This window comes from Bos indicus x Bos taurus, chromosome 7 (genome assembly GCF_003369695.1).
Source record: "Bos indicus x Bos taurus breed Angus x Brahman F1 hybrid chromosome 7, Bos_hybrid_MaternalHap_v2.0, whole genome shotgun sequence".
Lineage (NCBI taxonomy): Eukaryota > Metazoa > Chordata > Mammalia > Artiodactyla > Bovidae > Bos > Bos indicus x Bos taurus.
In genome coordinates this window covers 97,271,202-97,298,066 of record NC_040082.1, presented here as the reverse complement: position 1 = coordinate 97,298,066, position 26,865 = coordinate 97,271,202, and the positions used below count along the sequence as shown (strand labels likewise).

The 26,865-nt window shown below is 44.2% G+C and overlaps 1 protein-coding gene across 7 annotated transcripts in view; it reads right to left on the bottom strand.

Annotated features, from left to right (window-relative positions):
* The window catches only part of LOC113895973 (mucin-16-like), a 118,165-nt gene that overhangs the window by 55,785 nt on the left and 35,515 nt on the right, over positions 1-26,865 (bottom strand). For all 7 annotated transcript variants that reach the window (XR_003511960.1, XM_027547844.1, XM_027547846.1 and 4 more), the window contains 10 exons: positions 24,864-24,968; positions 15,751-22,560; positions 13,957-14,090; positions 13,797-13,864; positions 9,341-9,513; positions 6,483-6,518; positions 6,202-6,267; positions 4,175-4,305; positions 4,011-4,078; positions 2,754-2,926 (listed from right to left, as the gene is read on the bottom strand). Coding sequence is in view for 6 of the 7 variants with exons in the window: in XM_027547844.1 (XP_027403645.1) it covers positions 2,754-2,926; positions 4,011-4,078; positions 4,175-4,305; positions 6,202-6,267; positions 6,483-6,518; positions 9,341-9,513; positions 13,797-13,864; positions 13,957-14,090; positions 15,751-22,560; positions 24,864-24,968 (7,764 nt within the window). In the remaining variant the exon portion in view is untranslated. The remainder of the gene's footprint in view (positions 1-2,753; positions 2,927-4,010; positions 4,079-4,174; positions 4,306-6,201; positions 6,268-6,482; positions 6,519-9,340; positions 9,514-13,796; positions 13,865-13,956; positions 14,091-15,750; positions 22,561-24,863; positions 24,969-26,865) is intronic.

The window sequence follows — 26,865 nt, the reverse complement described above, 5'->3', positions numbered from 1 at the left end:
ATGGGAAGGAAGTCCAAAAAGGAGGGGATATATGAATATGTGTGGCTGATTCATTTTGCTGTACAGTAGAAATTATTGCCAAAACTAAAATGCATTAATAATATCTGGCTCTATTTATTGGGAATGCATCAGAAGTAATGCTAAACACTATAAAGATAATGGGGCAAATTTATGAATGAGTGTGTGTTCCAAGCCTCTGCTCTCTCAATCTCTAAAGACAATTTTGTCCTTGCTCTTTCACCTTCTCTGCCGCTACAAAATTTTTATGATAGTATGGTCTTTTCTGGCTTAGTTTCTGGTTTTTTCTTTGTGTGTGTGTGTGTGTGTGTGTAATGTAGAACTGACAAAATTGTGGCAGGTGGGGAGAGCGGTATGTGGTGATAAAGGTACAGTGAGATGGAAGAAAGGGGATGCATGCGGTTCAAAATAGAGAAAATCTGGATCTGGGGTTGGGTAGTGAGAAAGAGGGAGAAGGCAATGGCACCCCACTCCAGTACTCTTGTCTGGAAAATCCCATGGACGGAGGAGCCTGGTAGGCTGTAGTCCATGGGGTCGCTAAGAGTCGGACACGACTGAGTGACTTCACTTTCACTTTTCACTTTCATGCATTGGAGAAGGAAATAGCAACCCACTCCAGTGTTCTTGCCTGGAGAATCCCAGGGATGGGGGAGCCTGGTGGGCTGCCGTCTATGGGGTCGCACAGAGTCGGATACGACTGAAGCGACTTAGCAGCAGCAGAGGCAGCAGTGAGAAAGAGAATAGACTCAAAAGTCAGATGAATGGTAGAAAGATTGGAGCCTGAAAGAAACTGGGGAAAAGAGAATTTCTTTTTTTTTCAATGATGATGCATTTTATTTTTTTAACTTTTTATTTTGTATTGGTGTATATTGGATTAACAATGTTATGATAGTTCCAGACAAACAGTGAAGGGACTCAGCCATACATATACATGTATCCATTCTCCCCCAAACTCCCCTCCCATCTAGCCTGCTACATAACATTGAGCAGAGTTCCCTGTGCTATACAGTAGGTCCCTGTTGGTTATCCATTTTAAATATAGCAGTGTGTACATGTCCATCCCAAACTCCCTAGCTGTCCCTTTCACCCATCCTCTGACCCTACCCCGGCAACCATAAGTTCATTCTCTAAGTCTGTGAGTCAAGAAGAGAATTTTTTAATGATGTTCCCTTCATCATGGAATGCATGTCTTTGATACTCTCTGGGAGATGCAAGTGAAGGCTGGACTAAGGGGAGCTCCGTGATTTACTTGGATTGTTGCTAGATCATCTCATTTGATTGTCAGGACAATCCTGTGTGGTATGTGTGTTTAGTCCATTCTATAGATGGGGCCTTAGAGCCTGGAGAGGTCACATGGCTTGTCCAGCGTCACATAAAACAGAGGTCTGTCACTCATCAATCTCCATGCTATTAATATGCTTTCAGTTAGTCCCAATCCTGGAGTTAAACCTTCTATAGACACCACACAGGATGTGTTATTGTCAATCCAGTAAAATATATATTCCAAACCATATAGAAAGGACATTTCCAAGCTGACATAGAAGGGAAATAACTAATCAAGCATCAAGTTGGATTGCTGGCTAGAGACCATCAAACCCTCTCTCTTCCTGTCCTGACAGGCTTGCACTGGATGGTCTACAGTGTTGCCTTGTGGTTCAGAACTTGGAATTTAGATTTAACCTTCCATTTGAGTCTTGACTCTCCCTTGCATTATGGATGGGTTATCTGGGGCAAATGATTTCCTGCCTGAATGCATGATGGCTGTCTGTAAAAATGAGTGGAATAAGTCACAGAGTTTGGGATAAAATTAATGTGAGATCACATAAATAAAGTCCTTATCATAATTCCTGGCACGGAAGAAACTTTTGGTACGAATTAGCTACGGTTGCAGTTATTAGTCTTGGGGCACCGTGGCCACTGCTGCTGCGGTGAGTTGCATGCGTGCATGCTCTATCACGGTCTACTCTTTGCGACCCCATGGACTGTAGCCCACCAGGCTCCTCTGTCCATGGAATTTTCCAGGCAAGAATACTGGAGTGGGTTGCCATTTCCTCCTCCAGGGGACCTTCCCAACCCAGGAATCAAACTCGAATCTCCTGCATTGGCAGGCAGCGTCTTTACCACTGAGCTACCTGGGAAGCTCAGGTATATATTTCATTACATACCACAATTAATAAAGTGTGCAATAAGTGTAATGTGCTTGAATCAAACCATCCCCCCTCCACCTCCACTCTGGTTCGTGGGAAAATTTGCTTCCGCAAAACCAGTTCCAGGTGTCAAAAAGGCTGAGGACCACTGGTCTAGAGAGTTCTTCATGGTGGAGAGGCTGTCTTTTGCATTGTGGGATGTTTAGTAAGACCCTGATGCTGGGAAAGATTGAAGGCAGAAGGAGAAGAGGGCGACAGAGAATGAGATGGTTGGATGGTATCACCAATTCAATGGACATGAACTTGGGCAAACTCCAGAAGATGGTGGCAGACAGGAAAGCCTGGCCTGCGGCAGTCCTTTGGGTCTCGAAGAGTCAGACACGACTTGGCGACTGAACAAGAAATGTTTAGTAGCACTTCTGGCCTCTAACCACTAAATGTCACTAGCAGCCCCCCAGTGATGACTTGAAAACTGTCTCCAGACATGGTCAAATATCCCCTGGGATGCAGAATCTTCCCAGGTTGAGAACTATTGGTATAGAGAGACATGGGACTGTAGGAAACCCTGGCTGCAACATGGACACTCACCATTGACATAGAGGCTGTTACTGTCCAGAGTGTATTTGCCCATCCTGGTGACACCATGAGTCAGCTGACTCAGCTCCCAGTACAACTTTTCTCTGTCCAGCCCAGGATGTGTGGGGTCAGGATGGTAGGTGCAGATGGCATCCACTCCAGTTGCTGTTCCATCCTTTTCAGTCCTAGGATGGCAGGAACAGAGGAATAGGGACATTCAGAGATGTGGGTGAGTTATATACTTTGTTCATCTTGAAATAGGCTGGGACCTGGGATGTAAGACTCTTTGATGCAGGGCTTGCACTTGGACAAATGTCTCCTCCAGCAATAAAGTATGAAGAAAATATAATGGGCTAAAAATAACTGAGTGTTTTTGTGCCTGTGCTCAGTTGCTCAGTTGTGTCTATTTGTGACCCCATGGATTGTAGCCTGCCAGGCACCTCTGTCCATGGGATTTCCCAGGCAAGAATACTGGAGTGGGTTGTCATTTCCTTCTTCAGGGGATCTTCTCCACCCAGGGATTGAACCCATGTCCCCTGCATCTCTTACATTGGCAGGCAGATTCTTTACCACTGCCCCAGCTGTTGGGGCAAATTATAGACGACAAAATACAAAGAGAACAAACAAAAAAAACCCAACCCAACTGTCACTTAACAAAAACAGGGGTTTGGGAGCAAAAATAGGATACTACGCATGCACCTTGCACACAGCACCACCAAATCGGTGGGCAGACCACCCACGTCACCGCTCTGGCCTGACCCCCTGGAAGCACCCCTATCCTCAGCTCATATAAGGGCCAGTTTGCTCCACCCCTCGGGGAGCAAACAAACAAGGGAACCGTTGCTTGCTCTCACTCCCTACTGCTTCCGCAGGAACTCCAATAAAGCCTTGCCTGAATTTCCTGTCTGGCATCTGATCAATTTCTATTAAGGACAAGAACCCTGGTTGGTAATAGTCTCTCTCTTAATGAATCCTCCTGCCAATGCAGGAGACAGAGGAGGTGCAGATTCGATCCCTTGGTTGGGAAGATCCCCTGGAGGAGGAAACGGCAACCCGTTCCAGTATTCTTGCCTGGAGACTCCCATGGACAGAGGGGCCTGGCGGGTTACTATCCATGGGGTCTCAAAGAGTCTGATACGACTGAGCGACTAAACAACAGCTGCCCCGCCACATCATAAACCACAGGTCTTCCCCTCCAGGTGAGCTGGCCTGTAACAGTGCAGCCCTCAGGTTGTGTGTGTGTGTGGAGGTGGGGGAGCCTTGCCTTACCTGAGCAGGGTCAGTCTGCAGTTAGAGTAGAGTGGGCCGACACTGGTGTTCTTGAGCAGAGGACCAAGCTGAGGGGGAGGTGAGAGGGAGATGAGTGGGAGGAGCCAAGGTGCCGGGTGGGGTGAGGACAAGGCAGGCCAGCACAGGGACTGAAGGGCTCTTACCAGGTGATTCAGAACCTTCTCAGTGAAGTTGAACTTCTCGGATCCTCGGTGCCCCATGTCTGGGGTATAGAACAGGTTGGTGACGGTGAAATTAAGGGTGAACGGCACCAGGGCTGGGCCCATGTCTGCAACTGGAGGGAGAAAGAGAGAGAGGAGACCTGTCAGTCTTAGGTCTGAGCTGTTCAGGGCAGGGGCGTAGGAGGGACTAGTGGCATCTCTCTGGGCATCACTGTTCAGTAGGTGAGTCAGACTGAGATGGCCCACTGGGATACCCCCCCACTCTTCAGTCAGCTAGAGGAGGAGAAGGGACCTTTGTCTTAGAGGTGTGACATCAACTTGAAAGGGAACCTCAACTCTCTTATCTCAGAGTGTCCAAAAGGTTGACATGATGTGGGCTGTTTTGTAGGAAGGAACAGGAGGTACCAAGACCTTTTGAGCTCAAGCTTTAGGCCACAAATACTTGAAAAAAGTCAAGAAAATCAAAATAGCAGTAACTTTTTAAAATGTGCATTTTATATATTCTATTAATCCTAACTTATAGTTACCAGAGGGGGAAGGAGGGAGGGAAGAATAAACTGGAAGATTGAAATTGACATATATACACTGCTGCTACGTCGCTTCAGTCATGTCCAACTCAGTGCGACCCCATAGACAGAAGCCCACCAGGCTCCTCCGTCCCTGGGATTCTCCAGTCAAGGACGCTGGAGTGGGTTGCCATTTCCTTCTCCAATATATACACTACTATATATAAAATAGATCACTAATAAGGACCTGCTGTATATCACAGGGAACTCAACACTCTGTAATGACCTATATGGGTCATTATATGGTCTATATGGGAAAAGAATCTAAAAAAAGAGTGGATATAGATATATGTAGAACTTTGTTGTACACCTGAAACTAACACAACATATCCTAATAAAAATTGAAAAAAAAGTGCATCTTATATATTTCATGGACAAGTCTACATTTATTAAAATTTTTTTGAATGATTTGAAAAATTTTACACAGTTTTAAATTTGCAACTATTTCCATTTACAGGTATTACAAAATATTGGCTACATTCCCTGTGCTGTACAATACATACTTGACTCTATCTTACACCCAATAGTTTGTATCTCCCCCTCCCCACCTCTGTATCGCCCTTCCCCAACTCCCAATGATAACCACTACTTTCTTCTCTATACCTGTGAGTCAGCTTCTTTTTTGTTATATTAACTAGTTTGTTGTATTTTTTAGATTCCACATATAAGTGATATCATACAGTACTTGTCTTTCTCTGTCTGATTTATTTTACTAAGCGTAATGCCCTTCAAGTCCATCCAGGTTGCTAACAAATGGCAAAATTCCTTTCTTGTTTAAGAGGAGTAGTATTCCATGCTGTGTGTGTGTGTGAGATCTTTATTGATTCATCTGTTGATGGACACTTAGGTTGCCTTCATAACTTGACAATTATAAACAGTGCTGTTCTGAACATTGGGAGTGCAGTGTCTTTTCAAATCAGTGTTTTTGTTTTCTTTGGCTATATATACCCGAGTTAAACTGTTGGATCATATAGTGCTTCTACTTCTAGTTTTTTGAGAAACCTCTATATACTGTTTTACTCAGTGGCTACATCAATTTACATCCCCATTAACAGTGTACAAGGGTTCCCTTTCCTCCACATTCCTGGTAACAGAATAGCAGTAATTTCCAGGAAGGAACTATTCATAGAAATAGAATAGAGATCAGCTAGGGAAAAGCTATTTTCTAGGAGGTGGTGTCTGAGCAAGAACATGCTGAGATGAGATCTGGAGAACAAGGAAGAACCAAGCACAGCTGAGTTCATAGAACAGTAAGTTCCAAGAACAGTAAGGATGGATGGATGTTTGGGCCCTGCAGGAACAGAAATGAGGCTGGACTAGAGAGCAGGGTAGACAGTGGGATGGGCTGAGGCTGTGTGGGCATCAGGGTCCAGACCATGCAAGAATCCATCAGCCATTGAATGGAAGTTGAAGTTTCATGAGATCCAAAGATTAGATTCTTACCTGTAGAGCTAGGGATGGAAGTTGGAGATGCTGGAGGTCCTGGAGAGAAGGTGGAGGTCACTGGAGCTGAAAGAATAAAACTGTTGGGGCCTTTCATAAAGCTATGAGAGGTAACAGTGGTTGATGGAAACTTATATCTGTTCCTTGGCTTAACATGAGACTTCTGCTGGTCTGAGGCTATTGTGGGGCTGAGGATTTGGGGAATGGGGAATGGGAAAGGGAACAGGTTTAGGGTGGAAGGGTCCCAGGGTCATGGAAACATTTGAGCCCTCATTACTCACTGCTGGTGGTGGGGATCCAGTACCGATGGTTGTAACCTGCAAGGAGAGGCAGAAAGAAAGCATAAGATGATGGGAGAACATTAAGAAAGGAGTGAAGTGTAGAACTAGAAACACAAACTTACAGACCTTACTGAGTATTTTCTTTGAGATTCACCAATAAATAATGATGGTTCTTCTTTTTTTTTTTTAATTTTTTGGCCACACAGTGCAGCATGTGGGATCTTAGGTCCCTGACTACAGATCGAACCTGTGCCCCCTGCATTGGGAGGGCAGAGTCTTAATCACTTGACCACTTGGGAGGTCCTGATGGTTACTCTTTGTGAGTGAACTGCCTCTTACTCTGGTCCTTCTGATTAATTTCATCCTCATAACCATTAACCTCAAAGAAGACAATGATCAAACCACTCTCAGTTTTTTTGGGAATTTACCAGCTGCCTGGAATATTATCAACCTCACCAAATGAGTGTGTTAGTCTCTCAGTCATGTCCAATTCTTTGCCACCTCATGGACCTGTCCATGGAATTTTCTAGGCAAGAAAACTGGAGTGGGTTGCCATTCCCTTCTCCAGGAGATCTTCCAAACCCAAGGATTGAACCCATGTCTCCTGCATAGGTAGATGGGTTCTTTACCACTGAACCACCCAAGAGGACCCTATCCACGATCTAGAACCATACTTATTCAAATCCTCTTTCCCCCATTTTCTCTTATTCTCCAACTTTATGCTCTCTGGCTGACCCCCAAGTCTCTCTTTCTCTCTCTTTCTGTCACTATCTCAATGGAGTGGGTTGCCATTCCCTTCTCCAGGGGGTCTTCCTGACCCAGAGGCTGAACCCGGGTCTCCCACATAACAGGCATCTTCTTTACCATCTGAGCCACTGGAGCTTTATCAAATGAACAAGGACAACAATTTCCTGTGAGTGTTTTCAGCCTTGTTTTTGTTTCTTCATCCATGATATACAATTTTGACCTTGTGCTTTGAGTTTCTCCCACTCCCCAACTCTCCAAAGACAAAGCTTGAGCTTTGACAGCATAGTTCTTGGACTTCTGTGATGTTGGGATTGAGATAGTGAGAGAGAGGAAGAAAGAGAGAGACGTGGGGGTCAGACAGAGAGTATAAAGTTGGAGAATAAGAGAAAATGAGGGAAAGAGGATTTGAATAAGTATGGTTCTGGATCATGGCTGGGATCCTCATTGGTGACTCAATGGTTAAGAACCTGTCTACCTATGCGGGAGACATGGGTTTGATCCCTGGGTAGGAAAGATCCCCAGAAGGAAATGGCAATCCACTCCAATATTCTTGCCTGGGAAATCCCATGGACAGAGGAACCTGGTGGGCTACAGTCCATGGAGTTGCAAATGAGTCGGAAATGACTTAGAGAATAAATAATAACAACAAAGAAATGTAACTGAAACTTATTTTGTATTTGATGGTTCGAATGGGTTTATTGAAATAAAACTCCTCTCTGAGACTGGGCCACATGGTGCCCAGTTAACTTGAATTATTCAGGTTTATCTCATTTGACCCTCACACTAATCTTAGATGACTTTAAAAAAGAACTTCACTCTAAAAAATGGACAAAAGTCTAGAGAGGTCATGACTTGCCCAGGGCCACAGAGTAAGTAAAAGGCAGGACCAGGGCTTAACTGAAGCAAGACCTGTAATTCACCAAAACCCACAGTAGTTAATTACTGCTTTTAGGTAATTCTTAAGGACTACTGAAATACAAAACAGATTTTAATCCAAGAAGAAAGACATTGTCCAAGTTGATATAATGAGGACATAATTAGTTTAAATTGTCATATTAGAGGTCCTTTATTTTTTGAATATTTGTTTCTATTTACTTGTTTATTTGGCTGTGTTGGGGCTTAATTGTGTCACATGGGGTCTTTACTTGTGGCATGTGAACTCTTAAGTGCAGCATGTGGGATCGAGTTCCCTGACCAGGGATCAAACCTGGGTCCCCTGCATTGGGAGTGTGGAGTCTTAGCCACTGGATCACCAGGGAAGTCCCTAGAAGTCCTTTAATATGCTTTTCCATCCCAATATTTGAGCTTGGTATTTAGCTGGGTTAGTCTGGAGTGTAGCCTAGTAATTAAGCAGGCTTAGATTTTACAGTCAATTTAGGTTTGAGTCCCAATTCTACCAATTGTATTAGTTTGTCTGGTCTTGGAAAAATGGATTTCTCTTCCTGAGCCTTGTTTGTTCCTCTGTAAAATATACATAAAACTCCAAAAATATACATAAAACTCCAAAATATACATAAAAGTCCAAATATACATAAAACTCCATGTTGGGCAGTTTTACCAAGGCATAATACATACGCTCTAGAACATGGGTCCTTCAATATATACTAGCCTTTAGTCCAGGTGTTATTGTAGGTATTGTTGCTAAGAGCATTATTGCAAAGGAATTTGTTGCTAAAAAACATTACTAACAGCTTTGTTGTTTATTTCTTAGGTGGGGTTTAGTTCCAGCAGAGCCTTGGAGAGTGAGTAAAGGACCACAAGCTGTTATTGGGAAAATAAAGACGTGAGGATTAGTCACTGCATTGCAAACTCATTGTTTCTCGGGGAAGAGTTAACCCCAGTGACTGCTGTGGGCTTGCTTTCTTCCTAGATGTCTGCGTGTTTCATTTGGGCTTCTGTGAAAGGTCATTGGAATGAAGAAGACTTTGGAGGGAATCTTTATTTCCAGATCTGAAAAGTTCCTTTTAAGTTGTTCTGAGGGGAGAGAACTGAGTCCCTATGGAAATTCTAGGTTGTTCCAGAACCATGAAAGTGGGTACAGAGAAATCACACTGCAAAGAGGCCCCATCTGGGGAGAGGGAGGAGACCCCAGCTAGCGCAGAGCTACTCACCATTGACATAGAGACTGTTCCTGTCCAGGGTGTAGTGGTCCAGCCGAGTGACACCCTGGGTCTGCTGGCTTAGTTCCCAATACAGACGTTCCGTGTCCAGCCTGAAGCCTGTGGGATCTGAGCGGTACGTGCAGACAGCATCCATCCTGGTGCCTGTTTCATCCTTATCAGCCCTGGGGAAGAAGGGACACAGGAACAGGAACATGAAGGACGCTTAAAGGTTGGATGCTCTTCACATTGCTTCCCCTTCAATTGTACTCCTTGGTTTTATTTTTTAAAAATTCTTTTTGGAGGATAGTTGACTTACAATTTTGTGTTAGTTTCTGCTGTACAGCAAAGTGAATTAGTTAGACATGTATCCACTTCTTTTAAGATTCTTTTCCCATATAGACCTAGGCCATTAAAGAGTATTGAGCAGAGCTCCATGTGGTATAGAGTAGGCCCTTGCTAAGTTGCTAAGTCGCTTCAGTCGTATCCTACTGTGTGTGACCCCATAGACGGCAGCCCACCAGGCTCCCCCATCCCTGGGATTCTCCAGGCAAGAACACTGGAGTGGGTTGCCGTTTCCTTCTCCAATGCATGAAAATGAAAAGTGAAAGTGAAGTCGCTTCAGTCGTGTCCGACTCTTAGCGACCCCATGGACTGCAGCCCACCAGGCTCCTCCGTCCTTGGGATTTTCCAGGCAAGAGTACTGGAGTGGGGTGCCATTGCCTTCTCTGAGAATAGGTCCTTAGTTGTTTATAAAAATGAGTTATCTGTTTTGTATAGAGTAGTGTGTATATATCAATCCCTGTCTTCCAATTTATCCCTCCCTACACCTTACTTGCTGGTAACCATAAGTTTGTTCTCTACATCTGTAACTCTATTTGCATTTTGTAGATGTTTATTTTTACCCTTTTTAAGATCACTTCCCTGTTTTTTTTTTTTTTATTAATGAAGGCAGTTTTTTTATTTGTCTAATTTTTCAGTAATGCTGAAATATATTAATATTTTATTTGTTTTCTGGCAATTTTTACTTCTATGAATTTTCTTTTTTTTATTCATTTTTATTTTTTATTTTTTAATTTTATTTTATTTTTAAACTTTACAATATTGTATTAGTTTTGCCAAATATCAAAATGAATCCACCACAGATATACATGTGTTCCCCATCCTGAACCTTCCTCCCTCCTCCCTCCCCATACCCTCCCTCTGGGTCGTCCCAGTGCACCAGCCCCAAGCATCCACTATCATGCATCAAACCTGGACTGGCAACTCGTTTCATACATGATATTATACATGTTTCAATGCCATTCTCCCAAATCTTCCCACCCTCTCCCTCTCCCACAGAGTCCATAAGACTGTTCTATACATCAGTGTCTCTTTTGCTGTCTCGTACACAGGGTTATTGTTACCATCTTTCTAAATTCCATATATATGAGTTAGTATACTGTATTTATGTTTTTCTTTCTGGCTTACTTCACTCTGTATAATAGGCTCCAGTTTCATCCACCTCATTAGAACTGATTCAAATGTATTCTTTTTAATGGCTGAGTAATACTCCATTTATTTGTTTTATTTTATTGTTTTGGCTGTGCCAGGTCTTCATTGCGACATGTGTGGGCTCTAGTTCCCTGACCAGGGGTGGAACCCAGCCCCCCTGCATTGGGAGTGTGGAGTCTTAGCCACTGGACCACCAGAAAAGTCCCTGGGTCAGCACTCTTCCCTGGATTTCACCTGCTTTTTCTAACACATCTTTTTCCATCTTATGTGGGGCTCCAGATCCCTCCAGCTCCTAAGTGCAATACTCTGCAGGGCTACTCCTTAGCTCTATTTCTTGTTTTCATCCCCATTCTTTTTTTTAAGTTTTAATTTTTTAAATTAATTTTTATTGGAGTATAGCTGCTTTACAATGTTTGTTAGTTTCTACCGTAGAGAAAAGTGAATTAGCCGTATGTTTACATATACACCCTCCCTTGTGGACTTCCTTCTCATTCAGGTCACCAGAGTGCATTAAGTAGAGCTCCCTGTGCTATACAGCATGTTCCCATCAGTTATCTATTTTATACATAGCAGATCAGTAGTGTATATAAGTCAATCATAATCTTCCAATTCCTTCCATCCCCCCTTCTGTCTTGGTATCCATTTATTTGTTCTTTACATCTGTGTCTCTATTTCTGTTTTGCAAATAAAATCATCTATACCATTTTTCTAGATTCCACACGTGTTAATTTACGATATTTGTTTTTCTCTTTCTGACTTATTCACTCTGTATGATGCTCTCAAGGTCCATCCACATGTCTGCAAATGACCCAATTTTGTCCCTTTTTATGGCTCAGTAATATCCTCATTCTTTTTATTAATTGATTCAAACTCATTGTTTCACCTACCAGCCCTTAATACACTCCCTGTCTACTCATGAAGGTAAATACAGATAGTGACCACTCCAGTAACCAGAGTCCTGCTTGGGCCCTGGGGTTGGGGATGTAAAAATCTTAGGGAGGACAACAGAGATTTCTAGGATAGGGAGCATGTGGAATTGTGGTGCTGAAAAAGACTCCTGAGAGTCCCTTGAACTGCAAGGTGATCAAACCAGTTAATTCTAAAGGAAATCAACCCTGAATATTCATTGGAAGGACAGATACCAAAGTTCCAATACTTTGGCCACCTGATGTGAAGAGCAGACTCATTGGGAAAAGACCCTGATGCTGGGAAATTTGAAGGCAGGAGGAGAAGGGAGCAACAGAGGATGAGATGGTTAGATAGCATCACTGACTCAATGGACATAAATTTGAGCAAACTCCAGGAGATACTGAAGGACAGAGGAGCCTGGCATGCTGCAGTCCATGGGGTCCCAAAGAGTTGGACATGACTTAGCAACTGAACAGCAACAGCATGTGGAAGGGAAACCCAAGAGCATCATAGACCTTGGAGACTGTGAATGAATCACCCCATGGCTGGCTGTGACATGGTGTAACAACCTTCATGGAGCCTGAAAGGGGGGGATTTTATTTTCACATGGGCAAATCCAAAGGCTGAGGTCAACTCTTTGGGAACACATGTTGGGTGGGCAACCAAGTTTGGAGAAAAACAGAGAAAATGAGTTAAGAAGAAATAAAGGGAAAGATGGTTCAAAAATATCTTTGTCTTGTGGAAGCAACCTAGATGTCCATCAACAGATGAATGGATAATGAAGATGTGGTACATACAAACAATGAAATATTACTCAGCCATAAAAAGGAACAAAATTGGATCATTTGTAGTCATGTGGATGGACCTAGAGTCTGTCATACAGAATGAAGTAAGTCAGAAAGAGAAAAACAAGTTATATTAATGCATATATATGGAATCTAGAAAAATGCCACAGATGAACCTATTTGCAGGGGAGGAATAGAGATGAAGATGTAGAGAAAGGACATGCGGACACAGGGGAGAAAGAGGACGGTAGGATGAATGGAGAGCATAGCACTAACGTGTATACACTACCATGTGTGAAACAGATAGCTAGTGGGAAGCTACTGTATACCACAGGGAGCTCAGCTTGGTGCTCTTTGACAACCTAGAGGGGTGGGATGGGGGTTGGGGTGGGAGGGAGGCTCTAGAGGGAGGGAATAGATGTATACATATAGCTGATTCACTCTGTTGTACAGCAGAAACTAACACAATATTGTAAAGCAATTGTGTGTTGAGTTGCTCGTGCATGTGTGTGTGCTAAATCATTTCAGTTGTGTCTGACTCTTTGAGAACCTGCCAGGCCCCTCTGTCCATGGAATTTTCTAGGCAAGAATACTGGAGTGGGTTGCCATTTCCTACTCCAAAAGCAATTATACTCCAATTTAAAAATGTTCTATAAAAAATGTTATATATAAAAAGAACTAGTTCCATGAAAACATATTTTAAATAAATAAATAAAGGAAAAAAAATCTTTGTCTTGAATTTAAGCTGACCCTTCAGTGATTCACCCAAAGCAGTGGCTTTTTCAGGAAGGAAGAAAGATCCCATTCCTCTCTTGTCTGGGAATTCTGTTTGGTATTATCCATGCACTTCAAAGTATTCCCATCACATGTCCCTATAGCATAGTACAGCAGTTCTCAAAGTGCAGCCCAGACTCCCCTAGAGTTCCTCAACCTTACAGGGCATCCACCAAGTGAAAAATATTTTCATAGTTATACTAAGATATTATTTTCACTTTTACTCTTTCAAGAGTATACAATGATTTTTTTCTCCAGAGGCCACAAGGTGAAATATTGTAAATATGGAATGCAGAAGCATATAGTCTGCTGTGTCTTCCACTAAAGCCAGATGGTAATATTGTGGAAAAATAGAAACGATGACCCCCTTCCTCATTATGCTTTTCTTTTGGCGGGGGGTGGGGGTAGGAGAAATATGGCTATTATTCATGCATTCTTCTTCTTTTTTAATCTTTTGGCCATGCCACGAAGCATGTGGGATCTTAGTTCCCTGGGAGACGTCTCACCTGAGCAAGGTCAGTCTACAGCCGGCGTACCGGGAACCAATGCTGCTGTTTCTGAACAAAGGCCTGAGCTGGAAAGAATGAGAGGGAGATGAGTGAGAGGGACAAGACAGCAGGCTGTTGGGAGGCCGAGGCAAGGTGGGCGTTGGTGTGGGTCTCTCACCAGCAGCTGCAGGTCTTTCTCAGTGTCTTTGAATATCTTAGAGTCCGAGTGTCCCAGGTCTTCTGTGTACTGCAAGTTGGTGATGGTGAAGTTGACAGTAAAAGGCATCAAGAAAGGATATGCAGCTGCAATGGCTGGGAAAGTAAAATGAGGCCAGTTCTGAGTCAAGCCTGGGCTGAGGGTGGGAGCTAAGGCTCTGAGGGCACACCTTTATCCCACTCCCCACATCGGGGTCTGGCATAGGCTGTCCCACCTGGGACACCCCATGCAGCAGTCCTTGTCCAAGCTCCTCCCATATCAGCTGACCAACCATCCCAGTTTGCTTGGGATTACATGGATTCTTAGGGCATCCCTGGTGGCTCAATGGTAAAGAACCTGCCAGCCAATGCAGGAGACACAGGTTCAATCCCTGGGGCGGGAAGATTCCCTGGAGGAGGATATGGCAACCCACTCCAGTATTCTTGCCTGGGAAATCTCATGGACAGAGGAGACTGGTGGGCTATGTCCAGTCCATGGGGTTGCAAAGAGTCAGACATGACTTAGTGACTACAAAAACAACAATATGTAGGTTCTTAGGATGCAGAATCGATCACCTTGTTCCCACTTCCCCTTTGCTCTTACCATTTCAGCACATACCAGCACCTGCATCTCTTTGTCTTAGGGGACTTAGGCCCAGGGACCATCCCTGTAGCAGTGATTCCTGGGAGTTGGTAGATAAATATCCTAGCTCCCTCCCCACCCAAGATAGGTTAATTCCACAGTTCATGTTCTGTGCATTCTCCTAGGGTCCCCCTCCAGCCTCCAGAACTGTGAGACAACAAATTTCTGTTGCTTAAGCCACTCAGTTTTTTGTACTTTGTGAAGGCAGGCCTAACAAGTAATTCACCAAATGACTTAACAATTTCTATTCTAGGTATATACCCAAAGGAATGGAAAGAGGGACTCAGAGAGATCAGTGCACACCCAAGTTCATAGCAGCATTATTCATCATAGCCAGAAGATGGACACAGCTTGAGTGTCCAACAGGTGACCGGACAAAATGTGGTCCATCTGTACAAACGGAATATTATTCATCTGGTGGCTCAGTGGTAAAGAATCTGCCTGCCTCTGCAGAAGATGCGAGTTCAATCCTTGGGTCAAGAAGATCCCTGGAGAAGGAAATGGCAACCCACTCCAGTATTCTTGCCTGGAAAATCCCATGGACAGAGGAGACTGGAGTGCTACAGTCCATGGGGTCTCAAAAAATCTGACACGACTTAGTGACTAAACAGCAAAAGTCAACAGGAATGAAGTTCTGATAAACACTACAACATGGATGAACCTTGAAGATACCATGCTACACAAAACAAGCCAGACACAAAAGGAAACATACATTGTATGATCCCACTTATATGAAATGCCTATAATAGGCAAATTCATATAGACCATGAATAGATTAGATGTTACCATGGGCTGGAAGGAGTGGGAAAGGGGGAATTTTTGCCTAATGAGTTCACAGACCCTGTTCAGGGTGATAAAAAATTTTGAAAACAGGTAGTGGAGATGTTTGCACAACAGTGTCAATGTAATTCATGCTGCTGAACTCTCCATTTACATATGATTGGTAAATGTATATACTATTTCATATATGCCCAGTTGCTTAGTCGTGTCCAATTCTTTGTAACTCTATGGACTATAGTCTGCCAGGCTCCTCTGCCTATGGGATTTTCCAGGCAAGAATACTGGAGTGGGTAATAATACTCCAATTATTTCATATATGTATATTTTTTATCACAATAAAAACATTATTCTTACTTGTTCCTGAAGTCACAGTCACAGAGGCCAAGGTGGATGTTCCAGGTGTGGTCACATGGGCAAAAGGACTTCCAGCCAGTGTGTTGAAGGTGGTTGTGGTCTCGGCCACAGTGGGGCCTGAACCTGTGGCAGCTAAATGAGTGGTCTCAACAGTGGTGGTTTTCAGGATAGTGGTTGTACTTAATTCTTCCACATGACTGGTTTTTGGTTGCATTGTGGTCTCTGATGGTCTCAAGGTCACAGTGTCCCCTGCCACATTTTTGGGAAATTCTGAGAGTTCAACTGAGGTTGCAGGTGGTGAGGTTTCTGTGTTCCCAGAAGTTACAGTATAAAGTTCAACGGTTGTTGCAGGGGTCCTGGAAGGCCCAAGACCACCAGGGGAAAGAGTCAGAGCAGGGAGACTTGTACTGGCCTTGGCTTCAGGACTGGTGGCCAGTAAACCTGTGGTCTCTGGTAAACCATGGGAAATAGCTGACACTCTAATAGCTGTGCTGAGTTCTGTCTCCTCAGTGGAGACTGAGGCTGTTTCTGCAGGAACACCAAGTGAAACAGTTGGATTTAGATCAACTCTGGCTGTCATGGTCACAGGTATGGTGAAGAGAGAGAATGTTTCTGGTGGACTGAGAGAAACAGTCTGAGATGGAAGAGCTGTACTAGTCTCCAACTCAGGCCAGATGGATGGTGAGGCTGTGGTTTCTGGTAAATGAGGAAAAACAGTTGAAGCAGGAGAATTTGTGCTTGTCTTCGCACTGGAAGAGGTGACTAATAAGGCTGTGGTTGCTGGTTCACCAGGAGAAAGAGTCAGAGGTAGAATAACCATGGTGGTGTCTGTCTCAGAGTTCACTGTATATGGTAAACTAGGGGAGACAGTTGTAGCTGGGACAGCTGAACTGGTTTCTGTCCTAGGTCTGGTGGCTGTTGAGGGTGCGGTGTCAGATTCACTATGGGAAATACTGGGGGTTGTCTTCAGAACAGTTGGGCTGGTCTCTTCAGGATGGGTGACAAGTGAGACTGTTGTATCTGGCCTTCCAGGAGAAGCAATCAGAATTGGAACAGCTGAACTTGTTTCAGTCTGGGTGACCCCTGAGGCTGTAGTCTCTGGTTTCAGTGTGGAATTAGTCTGAGGTGGAGAAGTTGTACTGATCTGTGTCACGGAATTGGTAACCAGAGAAGTCACCAGCCCTGATACACCAGGTGAGACAGTTGTAGCTGGGACAGCTGAACTTGTTTCTGTCCCAGGACTGGTCGCTGTTGAAGTTGTGGTGTCTGATTCACTCTGGGAAACTTTGGAGGTTGTCCTGGGAACAGTTGAGCTGGTCTCTTCTGGATGGGTGACAAGTGAGACTGTTGTATCTGGCCTTCCAGGAGAAGCAATCAGAATTGGAACAGCTGAACTTGTTTCAGTCTGGGTGACCCCTGAGGCTGTAGTCTCTGGTTTCAGTGTGGAATTAGTCTGAGGTGGAGAAGTTGTACTGATCTGTGTCACGGAATTGGTAACCAGAGAAGTCACCAGCCCTGATACACCAGGTGAGACAGTTGTAGCTGGGACAGCTGAACTTGTTTCTGTCCCAGGACTGGTCGCTGTTGAAGTTGTGGTGTCTGATTCACTCTGGGAAACTTTGGAGGTTGTCCTGGGAACAGTTGAGCTGGTCTCTTCTGGATGGGTGACAAGTGAGACTGTTGTATCTGGCCTTCCAAGAGAAGCAATCAGAATTGGAACAGCTGAACTTGTTTCAGTCTGGGTGACCCCTGAGGCTGTAGTCTCTGGTTTCAGTGTGGAATAAGTCTGAGTTGGGAAAGTTGTACTGATCTGTGTCACAGAATTGGTAACCAGAGAAGTCACCAGCCCTGATACACCAGGTGAGACAGTTGTAGCTGGGACAGCTGAACTTGTTTCTGTCCCAGGACTGGTGGCTGTTGAAGTTGTGGTGTCTGATTTACTCTGGGAAACTTTGGAGGTTGTCCTGGGAACAGTTGAGCTGGTCTCTTCATGATGAATAACCAGTGAGACTGTTGTATCTGGCTTCCCATGGGAAACAGCCATAGTTGGAACAGCTGAACTGGTTTCTGCCTCAGGACTAGTGTTTGTTGAGGGTGTTGTGTTTGATTCACTATGGGAAACACTGAGGGTTGTCTTGGGAACAGTTAGGCTAGTCTCTTCAGGATGGGTGACAAGTGAGACTGTTGTATCTGGCCTTCCAGGAGAAGCAATCAGAATTGGAACAGCTGAACTTGTTTCAGTCTGGGTGACCCCTGAGGCTGTAGTCTCTGGTTTCAGTGTGGAATTAGTCTGAGGTGGAGAAGTTGTACTGATCTGTGTCATGGAATTGGTAACCAGAGAAGTCACCAGCCCTGATACACCAGGTGAGACAGTTGTAGCTGGGACAGCTGAACTGGTTTCTGTCCCAGGACTGGTGGCTGTTGAAGTTGTGGTGTCTGATTCACTCTGGGAAACTTTGGAGGTTGTCCTGGGAACAGTTGAGCTGGTCTCTTCAGGATGGGTGACAAGTGAGACTGTTGTATCTGGCTTTCCAGGAGAAACAATCAGAATTGGAACAGCTGAACTTGTTTCAGTCTGGGTGAGCCCTGAGGTTGTAGTCTCTGGTTTCAGTGTGGAATTAGTCTGAGGTGGAGAAGTTGTACTGATCTCTGTCACAGAGTTGGTAACCAGAGAAGTCACCAGCCCTGATACACCAGGTGAGACAGTTGTAGCTGGGACAGCTGAACTTGTTTCTGTCCCAGGACTGGTCGCTGTTGAAGTTGTGGTGTCTGATTTACTCTGGGAAACTTTGGAGGTTGTCCTGGGAACAGTTGGACTGGTCTCTTCATGATGAATAACCAGTGAGACTGTTGTATCTGGCTTCCCAGCGGAAACAGTCATAGTTGAAATAGCTGAGCTTGTTTCTTTCCCAGAATGGGTGACCTCTGAGGCTGTTGTCTCTGGTTTGTGAGTAAAATCAGTCAGAGTTGGAAAAGTTGGAACAGCTGAACTGGCTTTTGTCTCAGAATGGGTGATCCATGAGGTTGTGGTCTTTGATTCATATAAGGAATCAGTCAGAGTTGGAAAAGTGGTACTGGTCTCTGCCTCAGAAATGGTAACCAGTGAGGTCACCATTCCTGGTATACTGGGTGAGACAGTCTTAGCTGGGACAGCTGAACTGACTTCTGCTGCAGGACTGGTAGTCATTGAGGGTGTGGTGTCTGATAAACCCTGGAAAACATTGGAGGTTGTCCTCGGAACAGTGTGGCTGGTATCTTTGGAATGGGTGACCAGTGAGACTGTTGTTTCTGGCTTCTTAGGGGAAACAGTCATAGTTAGAATAGCTGAATTTGTTTTTGTCCCAGAGTGGGTGACTGCTAAGGCTGTTGCCTCTGGTTTGTGTGTAGAATCAGTCATAGTTCTAAAAGTTGTACTGATCTCTGCTCTAGAACTAGTGATCAGAGAAGTCATAACATCTGGCACACTAGGGGAGATAGTTGTAGTTGGAATGGCTGAACTGGCTTTTGCCTCAGAACTTGTAGCCATTGAGGGTGTGATGTCTGATTTACTATGAGGAAAACTTGGAGTTGTTCTAGAAATAGGAGTATTGGTCTCCATAGAATGCATGACCCATGAGGCTGCTGTCTCTGGTTTATGTGAAGAATCAGTTGGAATTGTAAAAGCTGTACTTGTCTCTGTCCCAGAACTTGTGAAAAGTGAGGTCACCAACCTTGGCATAGTAGAGAAGACAACTGAAGTAGCTGAACTGGCCTGCATCTCAGGATGAGTGACCAATGAGGCTGTGGTCTTTGGCTCAAAGGGAGAAAGTGTCAGAGCTGGAATAACCATACTAGTTTTTGTCTCAGAACTGGTGGCTTGTGGGTTCACTATATGTGGTACACTAGTGGAAACAGGTGGAGTTGGACTAGCTGGACTGGCTTTTGGCTCAGAATGAGTCACCCATGAGGCTGTGGTTTCCACTTGACCTGGAGAAGAAGTCAGTGTTGGAAGAGTGGTACTAATTTCTTTCCGAGAACTAGTAACCAGAGAGGTCCCCAACTTGGATACACTAGGTGAGACAGTTGTAGCTGGGACTGGTGAACTAGATTCTGTCCAAGGACTGGTGGCTGTTGAGAATGTGGTGTCTGTTTCAGTATGGGAAACACTGGGGGTTGTCCTGGGTAAAGTTGGACTTGTCTCTTCAGGATGGGTGGCCACTGAGACTGTTGTATTTGGCTTCCCAGGTGAAACAGTCATAGTTGGAACAGCTGGACTTGTTTCAGTCCCAGAGTGGATGATCCCTGAGGCTGTTGTCTCTGGTTTGTGTGTGGAATCAGTCAGAGTTGGAATAGTTGTACTAGCCTCTGCAACAGAACTGGTAATCAGTGAGGTCATCATCTCTGGTACACCAGGTGAGATAGTCATAGCTGGGACAGCTGAACTGCCTTCTGCCCCAGGACTAGTGGCTATTGAAGGTGTGGTGTCAAATTCACTCTGGGAAACATTGGGGGTTGTCCTGGGAATACTTCGGCTGGTCTCTTCAAGATGGGTAACCAGTGAGACTGTTGTATCTGGCTTCCCAGGGAGAATAGTCATAGTTGGAATTGCTGAACTTGCATCTTTCTCAGTATGGGTGACCCCTGATGCTGTTGTCTCTGATTTGTACATAGAATCAGTCACAGTTGTAAAAGTTGTACTGGTCTGTGCCACAGAATTGGTAACCTGTGAAGTCACTATCCCTGATACAGCAGGTGAGACAGTTGTAGCTGGGACAGCTGAACTGAATTCTTCCCCAGGACTTGAAGCCACTGAGAATGTGGTGTTTGATTTACTATGGGAAACACTGGAGGTTTTCCTGGGAACAGTTGAGCTGGTCTCTTCAGGGTGGGTAACCAAAGAGACTGTTGTATCTGACTTCTCAGGGAAAACAGTCATAGTTGGAACAGTTGAACTGACTTTTGTCTCAGAATGAGTGACCCATGAGGCTGTGGTCTTTGGTTCATGTAGGGAACCAGTCAGAGTTGGAGAAGTTGAACTAGTCTCTGCTGTGGAACTGGTAACTGGTGAGGTCACCATTCCTGATATGCCAGGTGAGACAGTTGTAGTTGGGACAGAACTGACTTTTGCTCCAAGACTGGTGACCACTGAGAGCATGGTATCTGATTCATTATGGGAAATAGGCATTGTCTTAGGAACAGTTGGGTCAGACTCTGGAGGCTGGGTGACCAAGGACACTGTTGACTCTAATTCATGCAGGAACCCAGTCGAAGTTGGAAAGGTTGTACTGGTGTCTGTCCCAGAACTAATAACCAGTGAGGTCACCATCACTGGTTTGCTAGGTGAGATAGTCATCACCGGAGTGGCTGAACTGGCTTCTGCCCCTGGACTGGTGGTTGCTGAAGATGTGGTGTCTAATTCTCTAGGGGAAAAATTCAGAGTTGTTTTGGAATCAGGTGTGCTGGTCTCTGTGGAATGAAGCCATGAGGCTGTTGCATCTTGTTCATCAGGGGAGACAGTCAAAGTTGAAAAAATGGAAATGGCTTCTGTCCCATGATTGGTGACCAATGAGGCTGTTGTCTTTTGTTCATGTGGGAAACCAGTCGTAGTTGGAAAAGTTGTGCTGTTCTTTGCCCCAGAAGTGGTGGTTGGTGAGATTTCCACCCTTGATACATCAGGGGAGACAGTTGGAGTTGGAACACTTAAATTGGCCCGTGTCCCAGGATGGGTAATCAAGGAGACTGTTGTTTCTGGCTTACCAGGGGAAACAGCCAGAGTTTGATCAGCTGAGCTGGTCTCTGTCCCAGGACTAATAACCAGTGAGGTCACCATCCCCAGTACTTCAGGGGAGACAGTTGGAGTTGGAACAGCTGTACTGACTTCTTTCCCAGAACTTGTAGTTGTTGGGGATGTGCTGTCTGATTCTCTAGGAGAAACATTCAAGATTGCCCTGGAAACAGTTGGACTGGTCTCTGCAGGATGGGTGACCCATGAGGTTGTGGTCTCTGGTTCATCTGAGGAAACAGTCAGAGTTGGAACAGCTGCACTGGTTGTACTGGGAACTACAGTGCTGGTTTCTGCCCCAGAACTAGGGACCAGTGAGGTTGCAGTCTCTGGTCCTCTACTGAAAATAGATGAGGTTGTCATGGGAACTACAGTGCTGGTCTCTGCCCCAGAACTAGTGACCAGTGAGGTTGCAGTCTCTGGTCCTCTACTGAAAATAGATGAGGTTGTCATGGGAACTACAGTGCTGGTCTCTGCCCCAGAACTAGGGACCAGTGAGGTTGCAGTCTCTGGTCCTCTACTGAAAATAGATGAGGTTGTCATGGGAACTACAGTGCTGGTTTCTGCCCCAGAACTAGGGACCAGTGAGGTTGCAGTCTCTGGTCCTCTACTGAAAATAGATGAGGTTGTCATGGGAACTACAGTGCTGGTCTCTGCCCCAGAACTAGTGACCAGTGAGGGTGTAGTCTCTGGTCCTCTACTGAAAATAGATGAGGTTGTCATGGGAAATACAGTGCTCATTTCTGCCCCAGAACTAGGGACCAGTGAGGGTGTAGTCTTTGGTCCTCTACTGAAAATAGATGGGGTTGTCATAGGAACTGTGGTGCTGGTCTCATCTCCAGGTCTGGTGGTCAAAGAGGCTGTCATCTTTGGACTATCTGGGGTTGTGATGATCGTTCCTATTGTGCTTGTGCTGGCCTTTTTATCTGATGTCCTGAGGAGAGGCAGCATTCCTGAAGTGGGAGTAGACACTCTGGTAGTCACTGTCACTGTGGTCTTCAGAGCTGTGGCAGTGGTCTCTGTCCTCTCTGTCCCTCTTGTTGATAATCCTGTGAAGTGTAGGATGGACACAAAATTGGGACAACATGATTACTCTTTACTGGGTTGGCAATTGCTTATTTTGTCTCCATGTCAGGAAAGGGAGAGAAATGTCTCTGTCTGGTATGTGCTGAGATCCTTCTGGAACGGGAAAATGCCCTCACCTTACCTGGGGTTTCCCATGTGGTGCTAGTGGTAAAGAACCTGGCTGGCAATGCAGGAGATGTAAGAGATGCAGGTTTGATTCCTGGGTCCAGAAGATCCCCTGGAGAACAGCATGGCAACCCACTCCAGTATTCTTGCCTGGAGAATCCATTGGACAGATGACCCTGGTGGGTCCATGGGGTCGAAGAGTCGGTCATGACTGAATTGACTTAGCATGCATGTTCCTTGCCTGACTCACCTTGGGCTGCACCTCCTCCATGAATTCTTTTTATGTTGTTGTGGGTTTGTTTGAAAGTATTACATGTATAATATCATGTATGAAACGAGTTGCCAGTCCAGGTTCGATGCACGATACTGAATGCTTGGGGCTGGTGCACTGGGACGACCCAGAGGGAGGGTATGGGGAGGGAGGAGGGTTCAGGATGGGGAACACAGGTATACCTGTGGTGGATTCATTTCAATATTTGGCAAAACTAATACAATATTGTAAAGTTTAAAAATAAAATAAAATTAAAAAAATAAATAAAATACTGCAGCTGGGGGAAAAATCAGTTTCTGAGTTAATTATAAATATTAAGGGTGTGAAAATAAAAAAGAGAACAATGAAAAATTGAAAATGGAAACCAACTTAAGTTTTTTTTTTTCCCCACTCAGGTAGAAATCAGAAAAATAACAGAAACAAAATTTAAAAACATAATGAAGCAAAACTCTCCTTAACAAAGAACCATGCACGTAAGATGAAAGAGCTCTCTGTAAGCCAAATAAATCAAATTGCTCTTTTTATTAAATATAGACAGAGGTGGCAGCTATGTTGCCCAAATTCCAGAGAGTATAAATAACTCAGGACCATATTGAAATAATCTCTAATCTAAAATGAGTGAAAGCAGAAAAAGGAAGAGAGGAAAGGTATGAAAATTAGATCACTGTTTTTTCTTTTTTTGACTGGGCCCTGTAGCTGTGGTTAAGATGTTGCACTTCCAACGCTGGGGATGCAGGTTTGATCACTGGTTGGGATGATCCCATATGCTACATGGCACAGCCAAAATACTCCTAATGAGGACTTATTGTATAGCAGAGGGCATTCTAGTCCGTACTATATAATGGCCTATATGGAAAAAGAATCTGAAAAAGAGTGGATAGGGACTTCCCTGGTGGTCCAATGGCTAAGATTCCATGCTCCCAATGCAGAGGACCTGGGTTTGATCCCTAGTCAGGAACTAGATCCCAAATGCCACAACTAAGGTTAGCATGCTGCAACTAAGACCCAACACAGATAAATAAATAGTTTTTTAAAGAGTGGATCTATGTATGTGATACATGAAACATTCACTTTGCTGTATGAAGCTAACACAACATTGTAAACCAACTATTCTCCAATAAAAGTTGTAAAAAGTTAACTCTTCATTATTTTGTTCCTTTGCTGTCTCCTCTACTGGACTGAGAGAGCTCCACGGATGCAATGCCAAAGTATTTTCATCTATGTATCCTTAGTTTATGTCACAGTCTCGAACACACAGTAAATTAATAATAGGCATTGTTAGAATTAAGTGAATATGTGAAGTTGACACATTCAACCTTGAACTAAACTCACTCAGCCATGTTAGGAGGGAAGGAAAAGTAGCATCTACCTGGTAACTACTTGACAAAGATCCAACTGGGACAGGGAAGCCTATTACAACTCCATATAATTCTTTGTCCAAAGAAACAGGGCTTCCCTGGTGGCCCAGTGGTGAAGAGTCCACCTGTCAGTGCAGGAGACACAAGTTCCATCCCTGATCTGGGAAGATCCCACATGCTGCGGAGCAATGAAGCCTTTGTGCCACAACTACTGAGCCTGTGCTCTAGAGCCCGGGAACCACAACTACTGAGCCTCTATGCCCCAGCTACTGAAGCCTGCATGCCCTAAAGCCAGTACTCCATTATAAGAGAAGCCACTGCAATGAGAAGCCCGAGAACCACAACTAGAGAGTATCCCCTGCTCTCTGCAACTAGAGAAAAGCGTGCACAGTAACAAAGACCCAACACAGCCAAAAATAAATGACTAAAAGAAAGAAAAAATATAATTTTTTAAAAAAGAAACATTTCATCCTTCTCAAGCAAGAAATAAAAGCATAAGTCATATTATTGGGAAATAAAGTGTTGAACCTACCTGTAAGACTAGCAGATGTGGATGCCTGGGGAATATGGATGGTGGTGCCTCCATGGGCTGCTTTATTGGGTATCTTTGTGAAATGCTTCACAATGTCATCAGTGCCTGTAGGAGAAGGTAGGGAAGAAACCTAAGGTAACTCATCTCTTCCAGAAGGAGAACATGATCTAAATGGATCCAGTTAATTTGACTACACAACTCAATTCTTCTCAACCGTCTGTATGGACTGGAACCAGGGCTATATGTCTTGAGTGGCCACACCCATTCATAGATCCATCCATTCACCCAGAGACTCAACCATCCATCTACCCCTATATCTACCCATTTATTCTTTCATCCATTCATCCTTTTATCCTTTCCTCCTACCATGCATCTTTCTTTTCATATTTCTCTCTTCTTTCTTTGCAACTTTTCATCCCTATTTCTTCAATCTTCATTTCCTTTGATCCTTCCTTCCACCCATCTTCCTTATTTTCATCCTTCCCACTATATATTCACCCTTCCTTCTATACACCCATCTTTTCTTCAATTGTCTCTCTCTTCATTCTCCCTTTCTTCCTTCCTCCCACCCAACCATAGTTCTACCTTTTTACCATTCTATTCATCACTTGCTTTCTGAACACCCATGACTCAACTACCAAGTAATGTTTTAAGGATGCATCAATCCCATTCAGTGTGTTGAACTTGGTTGTGAATTGTTAAAGCTAGTTTGAGAAATAAATCACCCTCCTGTACATATTGCCTAGTGAACAAGTGCTGGAGTAGTTGGAGGGCCTCACTGGATTTGTGTCCAGACAAAATCTGTGGTTGAATTCAACTTAACCATGGAATGAAATCCCCCTAAGTTCCCTCCCTCATCTGCTGTTCTTTTGAATGTGGTATTTCTCCTCCTAGGTCTTAAGGTCCTCCCATATCCACAGATACTTTTTCCCTCAGTTTTCATTCACTCCTTTTTCTTTCCCTTGCTGATTCTGTTCTCAATATAGAAACAGGCTCAGTTTAAAGGGGGAATCTCTCCTTTTATTTATGTATTACTTTACCTGTCGTTTCAGTCCTCTAAAACTCAGTGATGCTCCTAGAATCTTTGAGGACCACATGTTGTCAAAGAACTCACCTTATTTCCACTTGGCTCTTTGCAGCATTTGACAGAACTAACCATTACTTCTTAAAACTCTCCCTTCTGGCTTCTAGGAATCTCCTGCTTCTTCTACGTCTCTGACCATTCCCGCCTAGCCAAATGGTTAAGAGCATGGTTCCTAGTGCCATGCTTTTGCTTATACAGTCTGAGTTCTTACTACTTACCAGCTTTAATGACTCTGAACAAATTACTCAAGCTCTCTCTATATCTCTATAACTCATTTGTAAACCGAGTTTATAATAATTCCTTCTCAAACGGTGTTCCAATGGGAATTAAACAACTTACTAGAATAGCATTTGACACAGAAGAAGTGTTCTATAAACATTTGTTGCTGTTATTATTATTGCTGTCATTAGAATTAGCAGTAATGTTAGAACATCCATCATGGTACTCTAATTACTCAACTGCTTGCTTACTTAGTTTTGTTTCCCCAGTGCCCATCTCAGTGCCTGGAAATGAAAATAGATCAACATATAGTTTTTCTAAAGGAATTTCTGGTGCAGTAATAGACTCCTAGGGCTTCCCTGGTGGCTCAATGGTAAAGAATCCGCCTGCCAATGCAGGAGGCATGGGTTCAATTCCTGGGTCAGGAAGATCCCTTGGAAAAGAAAATGGCAACCCACTTGAGTATTCTTGCCTGGGAAATCCCATGGACAGAGGAGCCTAGTGGGCTACAGTCTATGGGGTCACAAAAAAGTTAGACGTGATTTAGCAACTAAACATCAACAAACAATCAGACTCCTGATTAATGCCATTTCCTTCTCCAGGGGATCTTCCTGACCCAGGAATTGAACCTGGGTCTCCCACATTGCAGGCAGATTCCTGACCATCTGAGCCACCAGGGAAGCCCAACTCCTTTTTTAC